Below are 20,337 nucleotides of genomic sequence, written 5' to 3'. Positions count from 1 at the left end.
GCATTCTTTCTCTCAGTCCCATAAAAGAGCACAGTCATTGTTGTGTTAAACCTGCGTTGGGCTTATTAGATAGAACACACCATTAAAGGCCGTACATTTCTCAGGGCATAAGCCACAGACTGTCTGAAAGGTTCCAATTAGCGCTGGATTATGGGAACTGTAAAATGGTACAGTTGCATTACACGCTGTGCTGTTGGCACAGAGCTTATTGCTAGACAAAGCCAAAGCGGCTACCTTTACATTTGCGGTTTCTATATTTTTGGAAGCATTTTTATCTCCCTCATGTAGTACCTACTAATGCTTTACCACACTACGGACAGTTTTGTAGATGTACTACATTCCGTGCAACCACAGATTTTTTGCTGCTGCTGCTTGGCTGTCAGTTCAAATCTGGAGCCTTCATCTGGGCAGGCCTCATCTCCTCATGGTTCAACCACACTGTATCGCCTCTCCTCTTTTCTCCCCCCTTCTTCACCCCCTCCTCTCTCCGTCTCTCTCCCTCCCTTGGCCCTGGCGGTTCAAAGGCATCCTCACTGCAGGTCTTTGTCAAAGGCACAGTGTGATCCGTCTCATGTCGGTGGATCTAGGATGTCTCAGGACAAGCCGTATTATTTATTTAGCGCCCTCTTTTCCTGTGTGATAGTGCCAACGGTTGACACAAAACCACTCAGCTAGCTCTGAGGATCTTGTCAGCCGCCATCAGCATCTGCCAAAAAATCTCTTTTTCAAGAATGATTATGAAGATACTGCAGCTGGAAGTGAACGTATTAAGTTTATAAATTATAATTATAATATAATTATAATAATTATATAAATTATTTTCCTCCTCCCTCGCTCTTGCAGGTGCTCACCACCTCTTCCCATCGTTTCACACACCCATCCCAATCGACGTGCGACACCACGAGGGGAGGTACCATTACGAACCCCACCCACTCCACGCCATGCACGGGTAAGCACTTTCAAGGGTCCCTTCCTCAGTACAGATTGGAGGATAATTAACATCAATACCACACCTTTAATAAAGAAGTGAAATGTAAATGGTTGGAAAGTTCAATTGAGAGACTGTTTAATGATGTACAGTACTGTATGTAAATTAAAACTCTGTAAAATTGGCTTTAAACTGTATTCAACACTTTGAAATGAGTATTGGGATTTTTTTATTATTTTTTTTACATTCTAATTTCCAGAGTGTTTAAGAATATCCCAGCACTCATGTGGATATTGTGGACAGCTAAACAACACCTTCAATATCAGTGTGCCAAGAAGTGGTTGCTGGGGGTGAATTAGGACCCTTCATTGGTTTGTCCTTCTGAGAATTGGAGACTCACTTGATGCTCTCATTGTCAGTGCCAGCGCTGGAAGGCCTTGGCTGTTTATGCTTTAGGAGGAGAGCCAAGTTCACACACATCAAAGGCAGACATGATACACTCAGAGAGAAAGGGGGAAGACAGACAGCAAGAGAGAAAGACACGTGGAGGGAGAGTGGAAGAATGACACATGGCACATTAGCACCGATATAACAGAATGTTAACATTTCCTTTCCTATCTACCCTCATAACATTCCACGGTTGTGGGACTTTGAGAGCTTTCTGGCGCTGGCGTGGACCGAAGAGCTGTGGAGTTCAGCCAAGAAACATCTTCCTTCTATTAAAAACACGTCCCCATGGAGAGACTGCCGAACACAAGGCAATGTTGGAAGAAGTAACTTCAGAAAAGCAAAGTTATTCACTGAAATAAAGTGATAGAAATGCAATTAAAGAAGCATTCTTGTAAAATTCATCTGAGAAAGTCAGCAAACCAGTAGAGGGAAGTTATAGGTATTTTCTAAAAACTGGTGTTAATGTTTGTAAGGTGTGAGAACTATAGCCACCAAAGAAATTAAATGGAGAAACAACATCTTATAAAATGCAGATTTCACTGCTTGACTTTACAACTTCTATATTGTTCTCTTCATCAAAAATGACAAATATTATTTTTTGGAAAATTACCATGAGAGAAAGAAAGAGAGAATATTATTTTTGGAGAATTACCATAAAGCTTGCACTTCCTCCAGCTCCTGCTTATCTAACATATACATAAACAGGGAGGCCGGCGAGAAGATCAATAGTGCTTTGTGACAACCGCGATGTTACATTTAAATTCAGGAAGATCAGGTGATACATGGCACCGTGGCAGAGCTATTTATCACCTGCACGGGGAGAAGGGGGAGGAAAGAGAAACAGTGTCGCATTCACACCCCGGTCCACCTTGATTAATGTAACGTGACTCTTGACAGAGCGTTCCCCTAATTCATCAACACCCTGAGCTGGGCTGGGCCAAATTCACCTAATTACACCAGCGTCGCTCCGCAAAATAATATAGCACGGTGTCGCGGCCGCGCTAGCTTGTTAGCACTCCGACTTGTTGAGTGTCAGGGCTGTGCTTCCTGTCGGCGGGGACCGTCATGTCTACATGCCAAGATCTCGTCATTACTCTTTGCATACAACATAGTGAGGGCTCAAGGTCGATCTGTCAGAGCTGTCATGGCGTGGGTTAGGGTGAGTACTGTACTGTTCCTACTTCCAGTACTATACAGTTCAGCTGACAGATTCCCATAGAAGGCAAAGGTAGTGGTACAGCTTAGAGGGGTTAAGCCGCCACCTGTGAACACTGTCGTTTCTTCACTGACGTTTCATAATTGTCGTTTCATTCTACAATATCCTATCAGAGATTAACAGAATTTTATTTACTTTTTTCATTCCTACAGTCAACTCATCTCATCCCCACAACATCCCTTCCATTGAGTACATTGCATCCTAAATAAATAGGATTTTTGTATTGCAATTCTCTGGCAATACCTGATAAATTCTACTACAGGAGCACAGTGGCAGAGTATGGAGTGTATTTACACATGTGTGCTGATGTTCCCTTCGTGGTTTGTTCCCAGGATTTTAAACTAGCATTCCTCAGGGTTTTTGGTCAGTGACCTCTGGCTGTGGTCTGCGTTTGCCCGCTATGAACTTGATTCATGAAACAGAGGTTAGAACGTTATCAAGAGGAGTTGATAGCCGAGGCAGGACTCAGAGACGGTGCTTATGCGCCGAGCCAACCTCCATCTGTGTAAAAACCCACAGGCCTGGGGAAGCCAGCCACTGTGCCAACATGTTTGACGGGGTAATTAGCATCCGAAATCCAGTCTTCCGTTCCCAGAACCTCAACGACAAGGCAGCGGATGAGAAAAACAGATCCCCCGCTCATTCCACAGCCTGCATTTATGCATTTTAGGAGACGGGGGGAGGGGTGCAAAATTGTAGCACTGAAAAGCTGAAATATGCCCAAGGTTTCTGTGCGGTGGAGTTGTGGCCTACTCCTCCCCTGTACACAAACAGATGCGGTTCAACTCACAAGGCAATACGCTTGTTCAAGCCTCGTCCCAGGAATGTGTTGATTGAATGGATTTTACACATTGGCCAATTAGGTTGATGTTTCTCTTTCCCTTCCCTTGTTTTGGTTTGGTTAACATGGGCAGGAGAAGGGCTGAACTGAAGGGGATGCAGGGGTAAGGGCGGGACCAGGCAACGCAGCATTCTGATTTGTTGGTCAGCAAGAGTGGCAAGCATGTCGGATTTCTACCGCGGGTGGCTCCAGCTTTGACTTTGTCACAGCTCACGAGTAGATCTGGGTGCGTCCCCTGAGTTACAGCCAGGAATGCACTCCTAAAAGCACAAGGGGACCCATCAATCAAAACCTTGCTATGTTGAATATCAATAGCCCGAAGATTTCACAGATTATTACATGGCCTCAACATTATTTTCTCCGGCTTTAAAGGTATGTGACAGTGCAAGAGTTGAAGAATAGACAGTTGCACCCTAATTATCCTCTTCAATGGCATCTCATTATAAGTGAAGTTATATTGTACCAAAGTTTGCCATAGTTTTTTAGTGGGCCTCTGGTAACAGGCACTGCTTTGAAAAGGTGTCTCACAGAGGGAAACTGTGTTCAGATCCTCTGCGTCTTGATCACAGTCCTAGAAAAACAACTAATGCAGGATCTCGGGATGTCCCCTGTGGGTTGGGAGGGTGATTTATCTCCATCTCTTCGGTTGCCCAGAAGTACAGACGGTAATATGTCACGTCGTAATTCATCCCACCCTGAGCCAGTAGGGAAAATGCCAGAGAGGCAAATGCTAACTTGTTGGTCAGCCATGGGAGCAGTCAAGCAAGCAGAGAGGCAGACAGAGAGCGGGTGGAGACTTGAGTTAAGATAAACTATTGAGCAAATGAGGATGTTCTTTCAAGTTCTATAAGTTAAAATATTTGACCGTAAATAGCATTAAATCATGCTGTGTTATGTGAAGGAATTGTGAGATACAATCAGTCAGGCAGTTTGCTGATACTACCTCGTGAGATATTTGATGAACAAGAGATGTAGCGTGACAGTTAAAATTGAACCATCCCAGTGATTATTTTGCCGAGAACCAAGTCTTTGATCATGAATCTGGCTTGGCCTTTCTGGCGTCATCCGGTTTTATCGATTTGCGGCATCTGTTTAAGCGTGCCAGTGTGGAAATTAAGGCTCGGACAAAGTTCTGGCTTTGTCTGAAACATTTCAACGATAATCATGTGTCTGCCTGCGCTTTGATTTGATCACAAATCTATCACGGTAAGTGACCAGTTGTTACACGGCAGATAATACATGGCAACATCTTAGCACGCCACTAAGGAAGTGTGCAACGATTGCGTGAAACTCAAACATGAAGGATGACATCTGCTTCTGGGTCTGTTGGCCCTCAGCTGATGCAAGAGACCAGACTATTATACATCACACCGCACAGAAAGAAGACATCGCAGGCCTTTTGCATACAGCCTGACAAATATTTTCACTTTGCTCCCATGCAATAAAAGCAGACACTGTTTCAGACCACAAATTATAGTAATGGAGAGATAACCATCAAAGTGCTGTGTGATGACTTTAAAATGCAAATAAATCTTGTGAATTCAGTTAAATTCAGTTATTCTTATTAGAACAGTCACTTTTACAAAATGATGGATATTTATCATATATATATATTTATTTATTTTTTAAATTAGAATTATATTATAATTCAGGCTGTTTTGACCACATGAACGCCAAACATTGACTCTTGCTTTCCCTTTACCTGCTATACTATATAGTATACTTACAATAAATAAATAAATACATTTTCTTATTTTTGGTTGTCTTAATGAGTAAAGAGTATTTTTTCCCAAACAGCAGTGACCAGAAAGTAAAAATAAATCAATGCAAACCTCTCGTGGAATAAGGATTGTGCTTTGGCATAAACATCATTCCATCCAATGATTTGTTACCCCAGATTCTGCGGCCGCCAGCAGTCAAATCATGTATATGCAGTGCGGCATGCACTTACTCATGGACTTACTCATGGGCCCAACAAGCCTTACCCTGTCCAAATCACTTTTTCTCACAGCCAAGCTTGCAAACAATGGAACAACACAAAACGTGTACTCACAAAGCATAGAACACAGAGGCAAACAGCAATTACCTCATGGGAGCTTGCTTTCCACATGCCTCAATTACTGTCTCAACCCCCCCCACCCCCAAAAAATACCTTGATATTGGTAGTTTGGCAATATTTTAGGAGATGACCATTGGTCTGTCTATGCCAGTCTATGAACTTCAGAAAACTGCATAACTGTACTATAACGCAGCCTTAAACACAACATTTAACTGCATTGATAGGACGTACAATAACCAAAATCCTAGGCGTTATCTAGTCTCATATGACAATATAGATTTTATGATGATATCTCATCAAGCCCTATTTGGAACAGAACTCGGGACGTGAAAGGTGACTAAGGTGTCAAGCGAGTTCACCCGATACATAAGTAATAACACACGAGTGCAGATGTTGATGAACGGCCTACTAATTGTTGGCGCTGAGCATCTGCCCAGGTATAATGGTTCCAGGTATAATGGAGGTCTCCCTAAAACAGCCCGTGATTAAGTGACACAGGGCCTCTACAAGACTCTTAGACCCTCCGTGAGCCTTCCCATCCCCACTGGGACTTGAGACACAAATGAAAATACACACACCTGCATGCACACAAATGTGCACACGCCCACGCACATACACTTCAAGTAACGTCTTGTCAGGTGGAGGGCGGGTCGACAAGGTTTCAGTAATGGTAGCTGTCAGACAGGGCTGTTATTTCCAGCCTCGCGTCAGGCTTCGGCAGTAAATTTCAGCTTATTATCAAGTCCTCAAACATGCACAGCGGCCGTGTGTGAGTGATTTACCGCAACTAGAGCAGTGTATGTTGACATGTTGGGCTGCCGTAGCCACAGAAACAAACAAGCATTGTTGATGGATATAGGATTTAAAGGGAAAATGCTGCAAAGTGAGTGATAGAAGGCGGGAGCCATGTAAAAATAAGAGAGAAATAGGTTCAAATGTCCTGATACCAAAGTGCTCTGCACGTGAAGTTCAGCTTAGAGAAGAAAAGATGACGGCAGAGCGATTTACAAGCCTCATTTGATTTGCTACTACAAATGGAAGCAATAGCAAAAACCAACAGTCGTTTTTGTCAGCGCTAAATCAAGACCGTGTGCAAAGTTCAACCATAAAACAGTAACGTACGGAAAGGAAACAGAAGGAGCGGGAAATCCAAGCCTCGAAGCGAACATTTCACACACACACACACACACACACACACACACACACACACACACACACACACACACACACACACACACACACACACACACACACACACACACACACACACACACACATAATTATACAGTGTATTCATCACATCACACCACCGCATCATGTCTTCAGACCAAATAAGTTCCGGTAAACGTTTTCAGGAACAGAAGCCATTGGTTCTGGACAAACTGGGCCGATAAGAAAGGGAGATGCAAAGGCCAGCCCCGCCAACTATCAAACCAGTCAGGCAGCCAGCCGCTAATCTGGGAAAACTCTGCCAACCTCTCTGTGGACGGTTTGGAGAGTGGGGGTGTGGGGGTGAGGGGAGGGGTGTGTTTGTGTATAGAGTGCCTGTTTATACTCCTCCACCCCCACCCCCACCCCCCACCTTTCCCGCCCAGAACAGAGGGCCCTTTATGGTTGTTTGTAGGAGGCGAGCGAGCCCGACAGCAAAAATTTGCCGGCGCACAAGGCCAGCCAGTCTGCGTACGTACGCTTACTGGAAACCGGAGTGGAGGGAGCAGCACCGGGTCCCAGGTTGGCGGGGTCCGGGCTGGCTGGGTCTGAGCTGGTGGGGCCCGGGCCGCAGGGGTTCGCGCTGGACCCCCACACAGAGACCATGTGGATCAAAGGCTGGGTTGGGGGAGGGGGAGGGCGGGGGGTCAATATGCATGGAAGTTGGAGGCCATTTTGACATTGGAATATTCCAATGTTCAAATTTACACAGTGGATGTAGATCTATGGCTTTAGGGGCAGGGGCCGTTGTGTTAATACAGTAGGCACGATTGGTACATGTTCACATCACACATTCACGTTGTTGCCCTTTGAGAACAGATCTTTCATTCAGAGAATTTTATGTTTGGAAGGTTTGTGTGGCTTTTTATGCATATTTAATCAAATACCAGTACACTGTCTTATCTAATAAGGGGAAAATGCCACACAAAAAAGACGGTGTAAGAGAAAATTTGGTTGCCATTCTTATCATGCTTAAAATGTCAATATATTGTAATGGACTCTGATCGTGAGATGTCTCATTGATATTGGATTGAATGGAACCATGGCCCTTTGTATTGAATCCATATCGTTAGATCCCGATCAACACTCAGCCCGAATATCACCATATGTTGGGACGTACAAAAACAATTAGTTGCGACAGGTGTCATACACAGTTAAATAAGTCATCGTCGATCTACGGGAAGTGCTGAAGTGCACTCTCCACCCAACTTGGAGGCGAGAACTGGTCACTAGGTGTTGATGTTTCAAACAGAAATGTCCACCTGTGATGCTTAAAAAAAACCTACAGGAAATGACCCCATACATTCCAATCCTCATGTCTAACTCATGCTTTGCTCAGACTCTTTGTGCCAGGTTCCTCTCAGCAAGAGGGATGGCTTGAATGTAGTGAATCATTAGCGCGGTCATTTCCTCCGACCTCACAAAGAGCGATGGGAACAGAGGGGAAGCTGAAAGGAGGCTCATGAACTTTTAGGGTGATGTAAAAACGGAAAAAGGAAAAAGAACTCAAGACATTCCCCACCACACCGGCAGAAGATGGACACATTCCTCCCTTTAAAGAATCATTTCTTCAAAAGATAAGGATTTTTTTCCCTCTAGTTTACTGTTAAATTATTTGTATAACTCAAATTTTAGGTTAATTTTATTGTTTTTTTTTGGCCAATTTATAGGTTTATGTTAGGTTTATTGGTCATTACCAAATCTTTAGGTACATTTTTGTGGTTTATTTTACCGTTAACTAAGCTTATTGCAAATGGCTTCTAGTGTAGTGTTTAGATTGATGTAATTATTGATGATCAACACTTTATATCAGGCCCTATCAACTGCTTCGATTGGGAGGGCAGTAATAGAGTGATTTAGTAAGTCTCCCCGTTACGCACAGGGCATTCGAATCTGAAATAAAGACACAAACATTTTTATTTGTTCGATTTTAAGAAATGGGGTGGAGTGGAGATCGCTTTGAAAAAAAAAATCTTAACTTTTGCCCATAGCCGCCACCAGCCGTGGTTAATATGTACATTCCATAATTATTTTTTACTGTTTGTGGTATATTTCCCCAATTTTTACATCCTTTAGTTTATCGTTTGTGTATTGCCATCTCTTTTTTTTTTTCCTATTGCCTTATTATGATTTTTACTTATTTTTGAGGTGAGCTGACAATGAAATTTCCATCTGGGGATGAATAAAGTATCTATCTATCTATCTATCTATCTATCTATCTATCTATCATTCAACCTACACTCGGAATTAAAACAGAAGGCCAAAAACATTGATGTTTCCAGACTTATACTCACTCAGGCACAACTGTTGGCTCCTGTTAGCTTGGATTCCAGGCAGTCGCTATCGTAGCCAGCTAGCTACCTAACCAAACAAATCTGTAAAGCACGTCAACGTATGCGTTTCCGGGAAAACTCAACTTGTTAAAAAAGATTTAAAAAAGGGCAACTATTGCTAGTTATGCCCCATTCAACTTTTTTTTTTATTATTTTTGTTGTTGTTGTTGCTTGGATGGAATTCAGTGGGAAGAAGGAACACGTAGCAGCTCAGTGAGGCTTTCTCTTGACACGTGCGGATCCATGGGCAAAACCGGCAAAGGAAGGTAGGAAGGACACTTTCAAAGTAAAGGTCCTTCAGAGAACTTGTTTGCAGGAATTTCCTTTGACATTGTGGGAAACTTTTATTTTGAAATTTGAAGTTCAAAATTCAAACAAAGTCAATAGAAAAAAGTCTTCCTAAAAACCATGAAGTTGTTCAGAATTTAACGGCGTAATCGATTTCGTTTTTTCATACATTTATTTAATTTTTATAGGGCCAATGCACAATTTAAAAAGGTATTTCACCAGAGTTAGCATCATGCTAATTTGCATCTGTTGTCCCTGGGCAGGCATCCCAAACAAGTCACAAAACATATGAAACAAGTCAATACAGAATACATTCAATGCATTGAATGCATTGAACACATTCAATGGGCTTGGTTAAAAAAATTAAAATAAAAACACAGATAGATATGATTGAATTATATTGTTTGCATTGCTTGTATGCGTAATCCTTGGCCAATAAAGCTTGATTCTAGCATGGTTTACTGAAAAGTTGGTAGCAACCCTAACTATGTATAAAATGTCAATATACCGATAGAGAATCGAATTGTGAGTCGACTCATCTGGATATTTTCTATATGGGCATCGAAAATATCCTGATAACTAGATAACATTATCCATACAAGGCACTTACGCAGATCAGCCACAACTTTAAAACCACTGACAGGTGAAGTGAATAACAGATTGAACATTAATCATCTGGTTCCAATGGCACCTGTCAAGGGGCGGGATATATGAGTCAGCAAGTGAACAGTCAGTTGTTGAAGTTGATGTGTTGGAAGCAGGAAAAATGGGCAAGCATAAGGATCTGAGCCACTTTGACAAGGAGCATGTTGTGACACTAGACGACTGGGTCAGAGCATCTGCGAAACCACAGGTCTTGTGGGCTGTTCCCGCTGTGCAGTGGTTACTACCTACCAAAAGTCGTCCAAGGAAGGACAACCTGTGAAGAGGCAACAGGTTCAAGGGCGCCCAAGGCTCATTGATGCACGTGGGGAGTGAAGTCTAGCGCGTCTGGTTCGATCCCATAGAAGAGCTACTGAAGCACAAAGTGGTGAAAAAGTGAATGGTGCTATGATAGAGAGGTGTAGAACACACAGTGCACCACAGCTTGCTGCGTATGGGAGCGCTCACAGTGTCCCTGCTGACCCCTGTCCACCGTTGAAAGTGCTTACAACGGGCATAAGAGCGTCAGAACTGGACCATGGAGCAATGGAAGAAGGCGGCCTGGTCTGATGAATCATGTTTTCTTCTACAGTACATCATGTGGTTGGGTGGGGTTAGGGTCCAATCCGATGGATCATCGGATTGGATCATCGGTGGGATGTTCTGGAACAACGAGCCCGATCCATGGGGGCCCCACCTCACAACCTCCAGGACTTAAAGGATCTGCTGCAGACGTCTTGGTGCCAGATACCACAGGACACCTTCACAGGTCTTGTGCAGTCCATGCCTCCACGGGTCACAGCTGTTTTGACGACACCAGGGGGAGCTACACAGTATTAGTGGTTATAAGTGGTGGTTTTAATGTTGTGGCTGATCGGTAAATGATTTGGCTTATGCAAGGAAACATATAGAATGGAACGGAACAGAATAGGGACTTGTCTCTTGATGTGAAACTCTAAAGCAGCAGTTTAGCTTCAAACGTGAAACGGCTGGGTGACTGGGCGGATCTGCTCGCGGCGGGCCCCGCTGCGCACGCAAAAAGCCCCGTGGCCGCCAGGCGCCTCGCCCTCTTATCTCCGGTCGTGTCCAGGGGCGCTCTGCAGAGTTAAAACACGCTGCTCGCCTGTTTCCTGCCAAGTATCTGACACGGGGATGACAAATTTACTGTACAGCCCGACGCCACTGCCGGGCGACCTGAAGGAATTCAAATTACACAAATTCGGCTTCTCTTTCCTTTGAGAGAGAGAGAGAGAGAGCGAGAGAGAGAGAGAGAGAGAGAGAGAGAGAGAGATGTGTTGTGCCTCATCTCGGAGCGTGTCATGTCTAATAGGGGAGGCGTGGAGACGCTGGCCACCCAGCCTCACAGGAACAACCTGGAAGTCCTACAGTATCACCATCGGTCTAGACTGAAGGGAAGCAGAACAAAGGGAGGGATTGTTATGTGTCGGCTGAGGAGATGAGGGGACGAGGAAACTAGGAAATGAGGAGATGAGAAACAGAGGAAAGGAGAAAATGAGTCAATGAAGAAATGAGAGGATGACGCAAATTACAGAAGGGGGGAATGAGGAAATAAGGAAAAAAGGTGATGAGGGAATGTGGAAAAAAGCAAAAGAGGAGACGAGGGAACAAGGAGATGCGGAAATTAGAAAAAAAACAAAAGAGGAGACGAGGGAACAAGGAGATGAGGAAATTAGAAAAAAAACAAAAGAGGAGACGAGGGAACAAGGAGATGAGGAAATGACGGTATGAGAAAAGAGAGGATCAGAAGAGGGAATAAGGAAATGAGAAAATAAGGAAACAAGGAAATGAGGGGGTGAGAAATCAGGAGATAAGACAAGGGAAATGTGGGAATGATGGAATAAGGAAATGAGGGCACGAGGGGATGAGGAATGAGGGTTTAAGATGAGGGAATGGGCGGATAAGGGAACGGGGAAATGAGGGAAAGAGGGCATGAGGGAATGATGGAATAAGGAAAGGATGAGTGAATGAGGAAAAAAAGGAAAAGAAGAGATGAGGGAATAAGGAGATGAGAAAATTACCGTATGAGAGGATGAGAAGAGGGAATGAGGAAATGAGGGAATGATGGATTCAGACTGAAGAATGAGTGAATGAGTGAACTTCCCACTGAATAAACCAAAGGAGGATCCTTGGACTGAATCTGACACATTCAGATTATTCCTCTTTTTGTTGTTTACGTTTATTTATTTTTTTACTATGAAGAAGACTTTTTTTTCATCATTAGATTCTTGCATATACAGTATTGCTAAAACGACAGCGTTATACTCCATAATGCCTATTTATCCCTTTCTATACATCCCTCCCCCTCTCTCCCCCTCCCTCCCTCGCTCCCTCTCTCTCCAGCCCCAGCCTGGCGGGCAGTCCGGTGATCTCCGACATCTCGCTGATCCGTCTCTCCCCGCACGCGGCGGCGGCGGCGGCGGCAGCGGCGGCGGCGGCTGAGTCGCCGTTCAGCCCGCCGCACCCGTACGTCAGCCCCCACATGGAGCACTACCTGCGCTCGGTGCACAGCAGCCCCACGCTCTCCATGATCTCCGCCGCCCGCGGCCTCAGCCCCGCCGAAGGTGACACGCCCTGGAAATTGTTATTGTGCATTTTGAGTTGTTGTTTTTTAAATGTTGTTTTTTTTTCTTTGTAACATTTCTTTATTTTCTTTCTTAATTTGATTAATATTTCAAGTTGATCAGTCTCAAACTCTTTTTTTTTCTAATATTTATTGGAATATCCAGCTTAAAAGCTGATGAACAGAGCCATCCAATCAAATTTGTTCATTTTGTGCCAAAAAAAATGACCAAATAATACAAATCGGCGCGTCACTGACCTCCCTCTCGCTCTCTCTCCCTCTCAGTGCATCTCTTCCCATCCCTCTTCTCCGTAACCCTTTCAATCCCATTTTATTTCTCCTTCTCTCTCTCTCTCTCTCTCTCTATCTCTCGTGTCTCTTTCTCTTCCCTCTCCATTTCCTTCTCTCTCTCTCTTTTCTAGTTTATTTTCCTCCACTTCTCCCCACTTTCCCTCTTTTAGTCTCAAACACAGAGATAAGCTCTTTGACTTGTTATGGCACCCGGTCAGGGAAAGAGGGTGACACCGCTGCTGCTGTCAAAAGGAATAACACACACGCACAAACACACACACACGCGCACACATGCACACACACGCACACACACACACACACACACACACACACACACACACACACACACACACACACACACACACACACACACACACACACACACATACACGCACACGCACACACAGATCACACACACACACACACACATGCAGGCACACATGCATGTGCATTAGGGCTCATTCCCACATATGTGCACACAGAAAATAAACACACACACACACACACACACATCCATCTATAAACACTCCGCCACCACTTAGCTTTAGAAATCCCGACTTTCAAGACAGAACCACTCCACTCCACTCCATTCCACTCCACTCTATTCCACTCCACTCCACTCGGGACACTGGGGGCCTCCGTGGGTCCGCCGCCGTCACCGCCGCCGTGCGCTTTGTTTACAGAAAGTTAAGAATAGACCCGCGGGAGATGTGGAAAGTATTTCCAACGGCGCTGATCATGCAGCTGCCGCGGCCGTTTAGCGCGGGAACGGAGGAGGGTTGAGGATTTATACATCCTGCTCGCCGTAAAGCAACCAACTCCCAGCACTCGACCTCCGCACACACACACACACACATGCACACGCACACACACGCACGCACACACACGCACGCACACACACACACATACACACACACGAACGCACGCACACACACACACACACAGATGCATACACGCACACACACACACGCACACACACACGCACACACACACAGATGCATACACGCACACACACACACACACATTATATTTACATTACATTACATTACATTACATTTCACTGCATAATTACATTTCACTGCATATATGTATGAAAGTATGTATATGTATGTGACGAATAAACCTCTTGAATCTTGAACATACACACACACACACACACACATGCGCCTGCACTTCATCGTATGTTGACACTGTTGATTGTTTAACCAACTGTGATAATTAGTCTCGCACCTTATAATATATATTCCGCCACATAAAACGCTGGACGGCTGAGTGGTCTCCCCTCCGCTACGCCGTGGAGTGATCTCACTCAGCCCCGTGACACCCACCGGCCTCACGTTTGGGGGCGGGGAGCTGTGATGAAAGGGTCGACTCTTTTTTTTTTTTTTTCTTCTTTTTGGCCCCTGACGATCGACTCGGTGAAGAGTCGTCCGATTTTTTTGCCGACTCTGCGGCGAAACGCCCCAATCAAGTGAGGGATGACTTCCTGTGAGCGACGAACGAGGGTCAGATGAGCGGGCTCTGCTCCGTTGGACGTGGAATTCTCCCCCCCAAAAACATTCAATTACGTCGAAATTATTGATTTAGGCAGAAGTAGGTGAAATGTGAATCTCCAAAGATTCACATTCGTTGAGCGTTGAATTATTATTTTTAGTTTGCGAGTCGAGGATTCTCTCGCTCACCCGCTTCACTGAATCAAACCTCGAGGGGCCTCGTCTTGTTTGCGCAGGCCTACTCATGGCAGGGATCGCAGCGAACGCCTCCTGATTTGTTGGCGGGTCTCACGTCGCCCGATGGAGAGGAACCGCGGAAATCAGACGCCAACGAACAAACGAGACGCAAAACGACCCAAGTGGACGTCTCCTCCTCCGCACAGTGGAGGAGCGGTGACTGCTGAGGTCACCGCTGAGGTCACCGTTGAGGTTTATCCGCAAGCGAATCGGTTCGTTGGGGAAACCCCCCGTGCGAATCGGAAATGTCGCCGCTCCATCGCAGAGTTTACTCACTGTGTTTGAACAAAAAGTCCCGAGACGAGTGAGGTGGTGGTGTGGGGGGCGGGGGATCGGGGGCCTTCTCTTGTCTCCTATAAATCAGCGACCGAGCACACTCTGTCGCCCAGTAATGGCTGCCCACCTTTCAGGAGAAGCGGAGCAGCAGAGATGCTGTCACTGATAAAGAGGCTGGAAAGTTTGGCTGAAGACGGACGGCAGGAAACCGGGCGGAACATGAATGGACTTTAAGGAACCCAGAACAGCAGTGTGTGTGTGTGTGTGTGTGTGTGTGTGTGTGTGTGTGTGTGATCCACGGATACCTGAACGACTCCCAAACTCATGTGGTAGTTTGTTTTTCCGAGAGAGAGAAAAAAATAAAAAAGAAAACCCAGATAAACAGCCTTTGTGGCGGTGAAACGCTGCATTCTGCGCGGCTCTTATCTCCACCTTAACCGGAGGGTGACGGTGGCGGCGTTGCAGGATGCCCCCCGGCGGAATAAGATCAATTCCCCGCACTGAGGCGCTCGTGAATGTCTTTCGAATTTTTGAAAAAACCTTTATTGAAAGCAGGCCGGAACGTTCATAAAACATTACCAGTAAAGTTCTAAGCTCTTTTCATGGAGGCTCTTTAAACTCTGAAATCCTTGATGGGTTTTCTTTAGGTTACTTATGAATTTCCCCGACGCCTCCTCCAGGAGGGATTTTTAGGAATATCGTAAAGAGGGATTCTGCTACACGTATTTTCCCTCATTACTGTATTTACGGGAGCGTAAAGGGGCCAGAGGAAGAAGGTGCAGAGGGATGTGGCGAAGAAATGCGCTCGTGCACTCAATAATTTATGCAAACTCATTCAATTCAATCTCCACAACAGCTGAGAGATTTTTTTTCAATATTCAATACATTCTTTTCTCTATTTGAGTGATTTTTCCTCATTACATCAACAAACCATCTTGAGCTCGTCTCCCCTTCCCCTATGTCGCACTACGTGTTTTATTTGGTGTTTACTGTTGAGTTGTTGAGTTTAATGTTTTTTGTATAGACTTATATCAGGCAAAAGAACTGTATTTTTATTTAATGTTTTTAATGGTGGTGGTTATTTATCTTTGGTAAATAAAAAGATGAGACGAGACTCAAATATTTCCAGTCGTTTCTATGCTATACATGATAACATATGATAAAAAAAATAAAAGAACATTTTGCCAATTTCTACAATTTTACAGCAGAAAAATGCGGAAAAATAAAAACACTAATGAATGTTCCCGTTTCAATTTTCTTTTTAGAAAAGCCACTGCAAAAATCTCGCTATTGGGGTTAACAATGACAGTAGATCTGAATGCCCAGGGTGACAGAATAAGAGAAAGTTGGATAGTTATCTGTAATCGAAAGGCTTGTTTTTTCAGTCTGGTTTTACTCGGACCAAAATGGGAGTGTAGCCACTGTGCTCTCTCACACACACACATACACACACACACACACACACACACACACACACAGGGAAACAGACAGAACGCTCCTTTTGGGAGGTGGTAACTGGATCCGGCAGCCGTGCAGGAACCAAAGCGCTGCTACCAGAGCCCAAACACGCTGCCTGCTCACTGTTTCCACAGCCACGGCCTAATTGGTTGTGATGGATCCAGGTTTTGGATTATGTGTGTGAAGATAAGTGTGTGTGTGCGTGTATGTTACCCCACCCCACCCATGAACCCCTTTCTACGATCCCGCCAACACTCCCAGCTCTCCCAGTCTGTCGTTCTTTCATCCAGTGCATGACCATTTCATCCCTAGACACACCCGCGTGCGCGCGTGCGCACACACACACACACACACACACACACACACACACACACACACACACACACACACACACACACACACACACACACACACACACCATTCTTGTATTAGTACCAAAGTGAGGACCCATTTAATACACCTCACCTCTTTAATGTCCTCACAAGTACAGTGCAACAAACACAGACACACTCACACATACACACACTGTCGACGCTTTTGCTCAATGTCCCAATTTAGAGACGCCTTGCATTATGTTATATGTGTTTGTCCATAGATTGCTTTCTACATTTTGAGGTGCATTTTGGGTAATTTGTAGCGGACATTTGGATTTGGAACACGGTACCAAATGGCCACCGCCCTAGTCCCTAGTCCGTCCATTACATTGTAAACGAGTGATGGATTTGGGACGTAGCCACAGCTTTCTACCCAACGGTGGAGGGTGGGGTGGGGTGGGTGCGTCTGCAGGAAATGGAGGGGAGGCTTGGGGTGAGGGGGTGAGGGTGGGGGACTTAGGTTTGGCTACAGCGAGACATGGGGAAGGGGGAAAAAGTAATCCATTTCACTCTTATGGACCCTGACACATTTATACTGCGGATTTAATAGGTGCAGGTGTTAACACATTTTACGTCGACATTATCCATGCCCACGCGCCGTGCACGACTTCCTTTGGTGCTATGTAGAGGTATTTCAGGGTGTATGTGGTGTGTGTAGAGGTGGAGCTGTTTTAAGAGCATTTGCCTGCATTTCTGTATAAATTCAGCCCCGTCACAATTAATCGATGCACGAGACAAGGAAAACAGAAGAATGTTGTACCAGAACACAGCCCTTCCCACCTCCCACTTCTCTCTCTTTTTCCTCCCTCCCTCTCTCCTCTGCCTCCCTTCCCGCACTCCCTGCGGACATCCACCCCGGGTGCAGAGAACCTCAAAGCCCTGAGACTTCTTTTATCAGGCGGCGCAGCGCCCCGGGGCATCCGGATCCTCAGACCTGTGAAGCCACAGGCCCCAGCCCCTCTCTTCTGTGGAACCCTGTCAGTCTCGTCTTGCCTTTTCTTCTCGTCCGTCCTTCGGTTCGGGGCATCGGCGGGGGCCGCCCGGCTATCTGTGTGTGTGTGCACAGTGGGTCTTTGATATCCACCAGCTTAGCCCACGCATTGGGGGTGAACTTTCTCAACTTCACAATCGTCAAGTTCGTTTTGTGAGATCTACTCGGCCTGCTGCAGTCGTAAAATACTAGTTCATAAAATACTTTGTTTTCCAAATACTTTTTTCTTTATTTTCGTTCTACCAGTGGCAAGGGACTAAACAAGGGTGATGAGTGAAGACAATTTCCTCAATTTCCAGTTTTTCCATATCAAGGAACCTCACCCGATACGACATGTATTCTCAATCTGAGCATATTTTTTATTGTTACATATGATTTAGTGTCTATACCCTAGTTAGGGAGAGAACAGTGAAACTAGGATTCTAACAGTCATTATTGTACATTCACAAATGGTGCTAACGTCTTGTAAATTAAATAACACTGAAGTTTAACTATTAATCGTTTTCTCTGAAGGACCCCTGCCCCAGCCCTCTCATTGAGACGCTGTGCACTAAGAAACAAGAAATTGACCCTTGTAACTCTTCCTTTGTTTGTTCCCTCCCCTTCATTGTTCCCTATCTCCCTTCTCTCTCTAGTGACCCATGAGCACCTGAAGGAGCGCGCCCTGTTCAGCCTTCCTCCTCCGCCCCCAGGAGCGAACCCGGCCGACTACTACCACCTGATGGCGAGCGCCAGCCAACGGAGCCCGTACGGAGACCTGCTGCTGCAGAGCGGAGCCGCCGCCGCAGCAGCAGCAGCAGCAGCAGCAGCCGCAGCCCACCTGCCTGACTACATCACGCCCGTGGACGGTGAGTGCCGCTTTGGGTGGAGTTGGGTGAGGCAGGTACAGCTACAGATAAGCGGGGTCTCCTCTATGACAGCAGGTCTAGGTGGGAAAGTATTTGTTAATTTTTGTGTGGAGTTTAAGTCAAGTGATTTAGCACTAAGAGACTAATGTCCAAAATGCCTTAAATTTGTTAGTTGTAGTTGGATATGCAAAACCTTCAAATAACAGTGAACACTTGATGTCATTAGGGACATAATGGAATTATAAGTTTTTAGAGGGGGTAGAAGGGGTTGGAAATCCTTATGAGATGGAGAGACTGTGTGGTGTTAGGTGGTGCTGGTTCGAAGAGATGGGTCTCGAATTCAGGTGTCAGTACTCCAAGGAAAACCCATTGGCGGAAAACAATGGAAGGAACCCTGAGAAGGTGTCATAAAGACTCTAATGGATGCACCACACACCACACACACCAACACACACACACTCCTATGTTTCCATTCTCTGACGGTTACATGAGCGTAACATTCGATAACACGGATCAGATAAGACGGACCAGAACAGACCTGATGCTCCAGTTAAATACCTCTTAAGTTCTTGAGTCTCATCCCTTCTTGTACTACTCACGGTGTGCAGTAATTCCAACGCGGTGATGCCACCCCCGTCGGTTTTAGCAGCAGTTGCGCTGGTTCACAAATTTTTTTGTAGTAGCCTCCTTCTCCTCCCCTCTCCTTGTTGTGGGAGAAGCAGCCCACATCAAAGCCAGAGGAGCTTTCTCAGCCCTATAAAAGTGAGTCCAGTGTAGCTGGGGGGTGGGCACTTAAAGCACCGGGAGGGGGGTGGCCATAAAATCCTTAGTTCCCCCAGCGTTCTCAGTGTGTTGTGTCTCAGGTGTGTTCGACTGTTATGATGAGTAACATCCGACAAAACAAATCCAGGGTTAACCTTAAAAGGGCAGCAGAAGGAGAAGACAGAGCCTCTGGCAGTGTGAGACACATCATCGCAATGCCATGGACCTCCATATCTGCTCTCTGTTCCCCTGTCAGGTTGTCATAGCAGGGATTTTAACCCAACGGTCTCCATGTGTTGTTCTCTGAAAGGCGAGTGTGGAGCAGGTTAGGACAGATGTGCACGGATGCAAACATAGACGCCACTCTGTCCTTTCATCCCGGTAAGAACTCAAGCCTGTCGATCAAAACGACGGTCAGGCACGATTGCAAACGTTTGACTCCGGGCCAAAGAACCCTTTGGGGAGCGGCGGCCCTTATGAATGGGGAATAGAGAGCGCTCTGGGTGGAAAACTCAGAGTTTTCAATGCCTGATAATCATCCCTTCTACCTGGCAGGAACACAGTCTTTCAGCCACCCACATGGGAGCAATCCCAGGCCCTCCTCGCTGCCGCTATACTCTGTTACAGCCCTGCTTGACACTAACACAGTCGTCCTCACGCACAGGTGGTTTAAAAAAAAAACCTCAACCACGGGAAAAAGCAAAGAAATCAGACAAGGAATACACGGGCAATTAATCTCTCAAATTACCTCAATCACTTAGTTAAACATGGCAGCACTGAAGTGCAAGAGGGGTGGGGTAAGGAACTGCTGACTGCCATCTTTCTCTCTCGCTCTCTCTCTACTCACCTCCTAGCTTTCACTGTCTCTCTCACCGTCTCCTACTCCGTCTCCAACCGCTGCCTCACCCGCACTTGTTTTGGGGAGCTGTTTGCTCAAGCCACAGAGCAACCCCAGAACCCCCGCTCCCTTTGCTACCTCTCCTCCACCTCCGCAGCACCTTCTATTTGGTGTTCTTCCCCTGCAGGACTGATGTGGTCAGGCTTCTCTGCAGGTCTGCAG

General features: G+C 45.7%; 1 protein-coding gene across 1 annotated transcript in view; it reads left to right on the top strand.

Annotated features, from left to right (window-relative positions):
- Positions 1-20,337, top strand: part of gli2a (GLI family zinc finger 2a) — a 91,573-nt gene that overhangs the window by 45,711 nt on the left and 25,525 nt on the right. Inside the window, exons 3-5 of the mRNA XM_080019365.1 lie at positions 844-949; positions 12,328-12,548; positions 18,303-18,515. Of these exons, the coding sequence (XP_079875491.1) occupies positions 844-949; positions 12,328-12,548; positions 18,303-18,515 (540 nt within the window). The remainder of the gene's footprint in view (positions 1-843; positions 950-12,327; positions 12,549-18,302; positions 18,516-20,337) is intronic.

Source organism: Zeus faber (genome assembly GCF_960531495.2).
Source record: "Zeus faber genome assembly, chromosome: 18".
NCBI lineage: Eukaryota > Metazoa > Chordata > Actinopteri > Zeiformes > Zeidae > Zeus > Zeus faber.
This window is presented reverse-complemented; position numbering and strand designations above follow the sequence as displayed.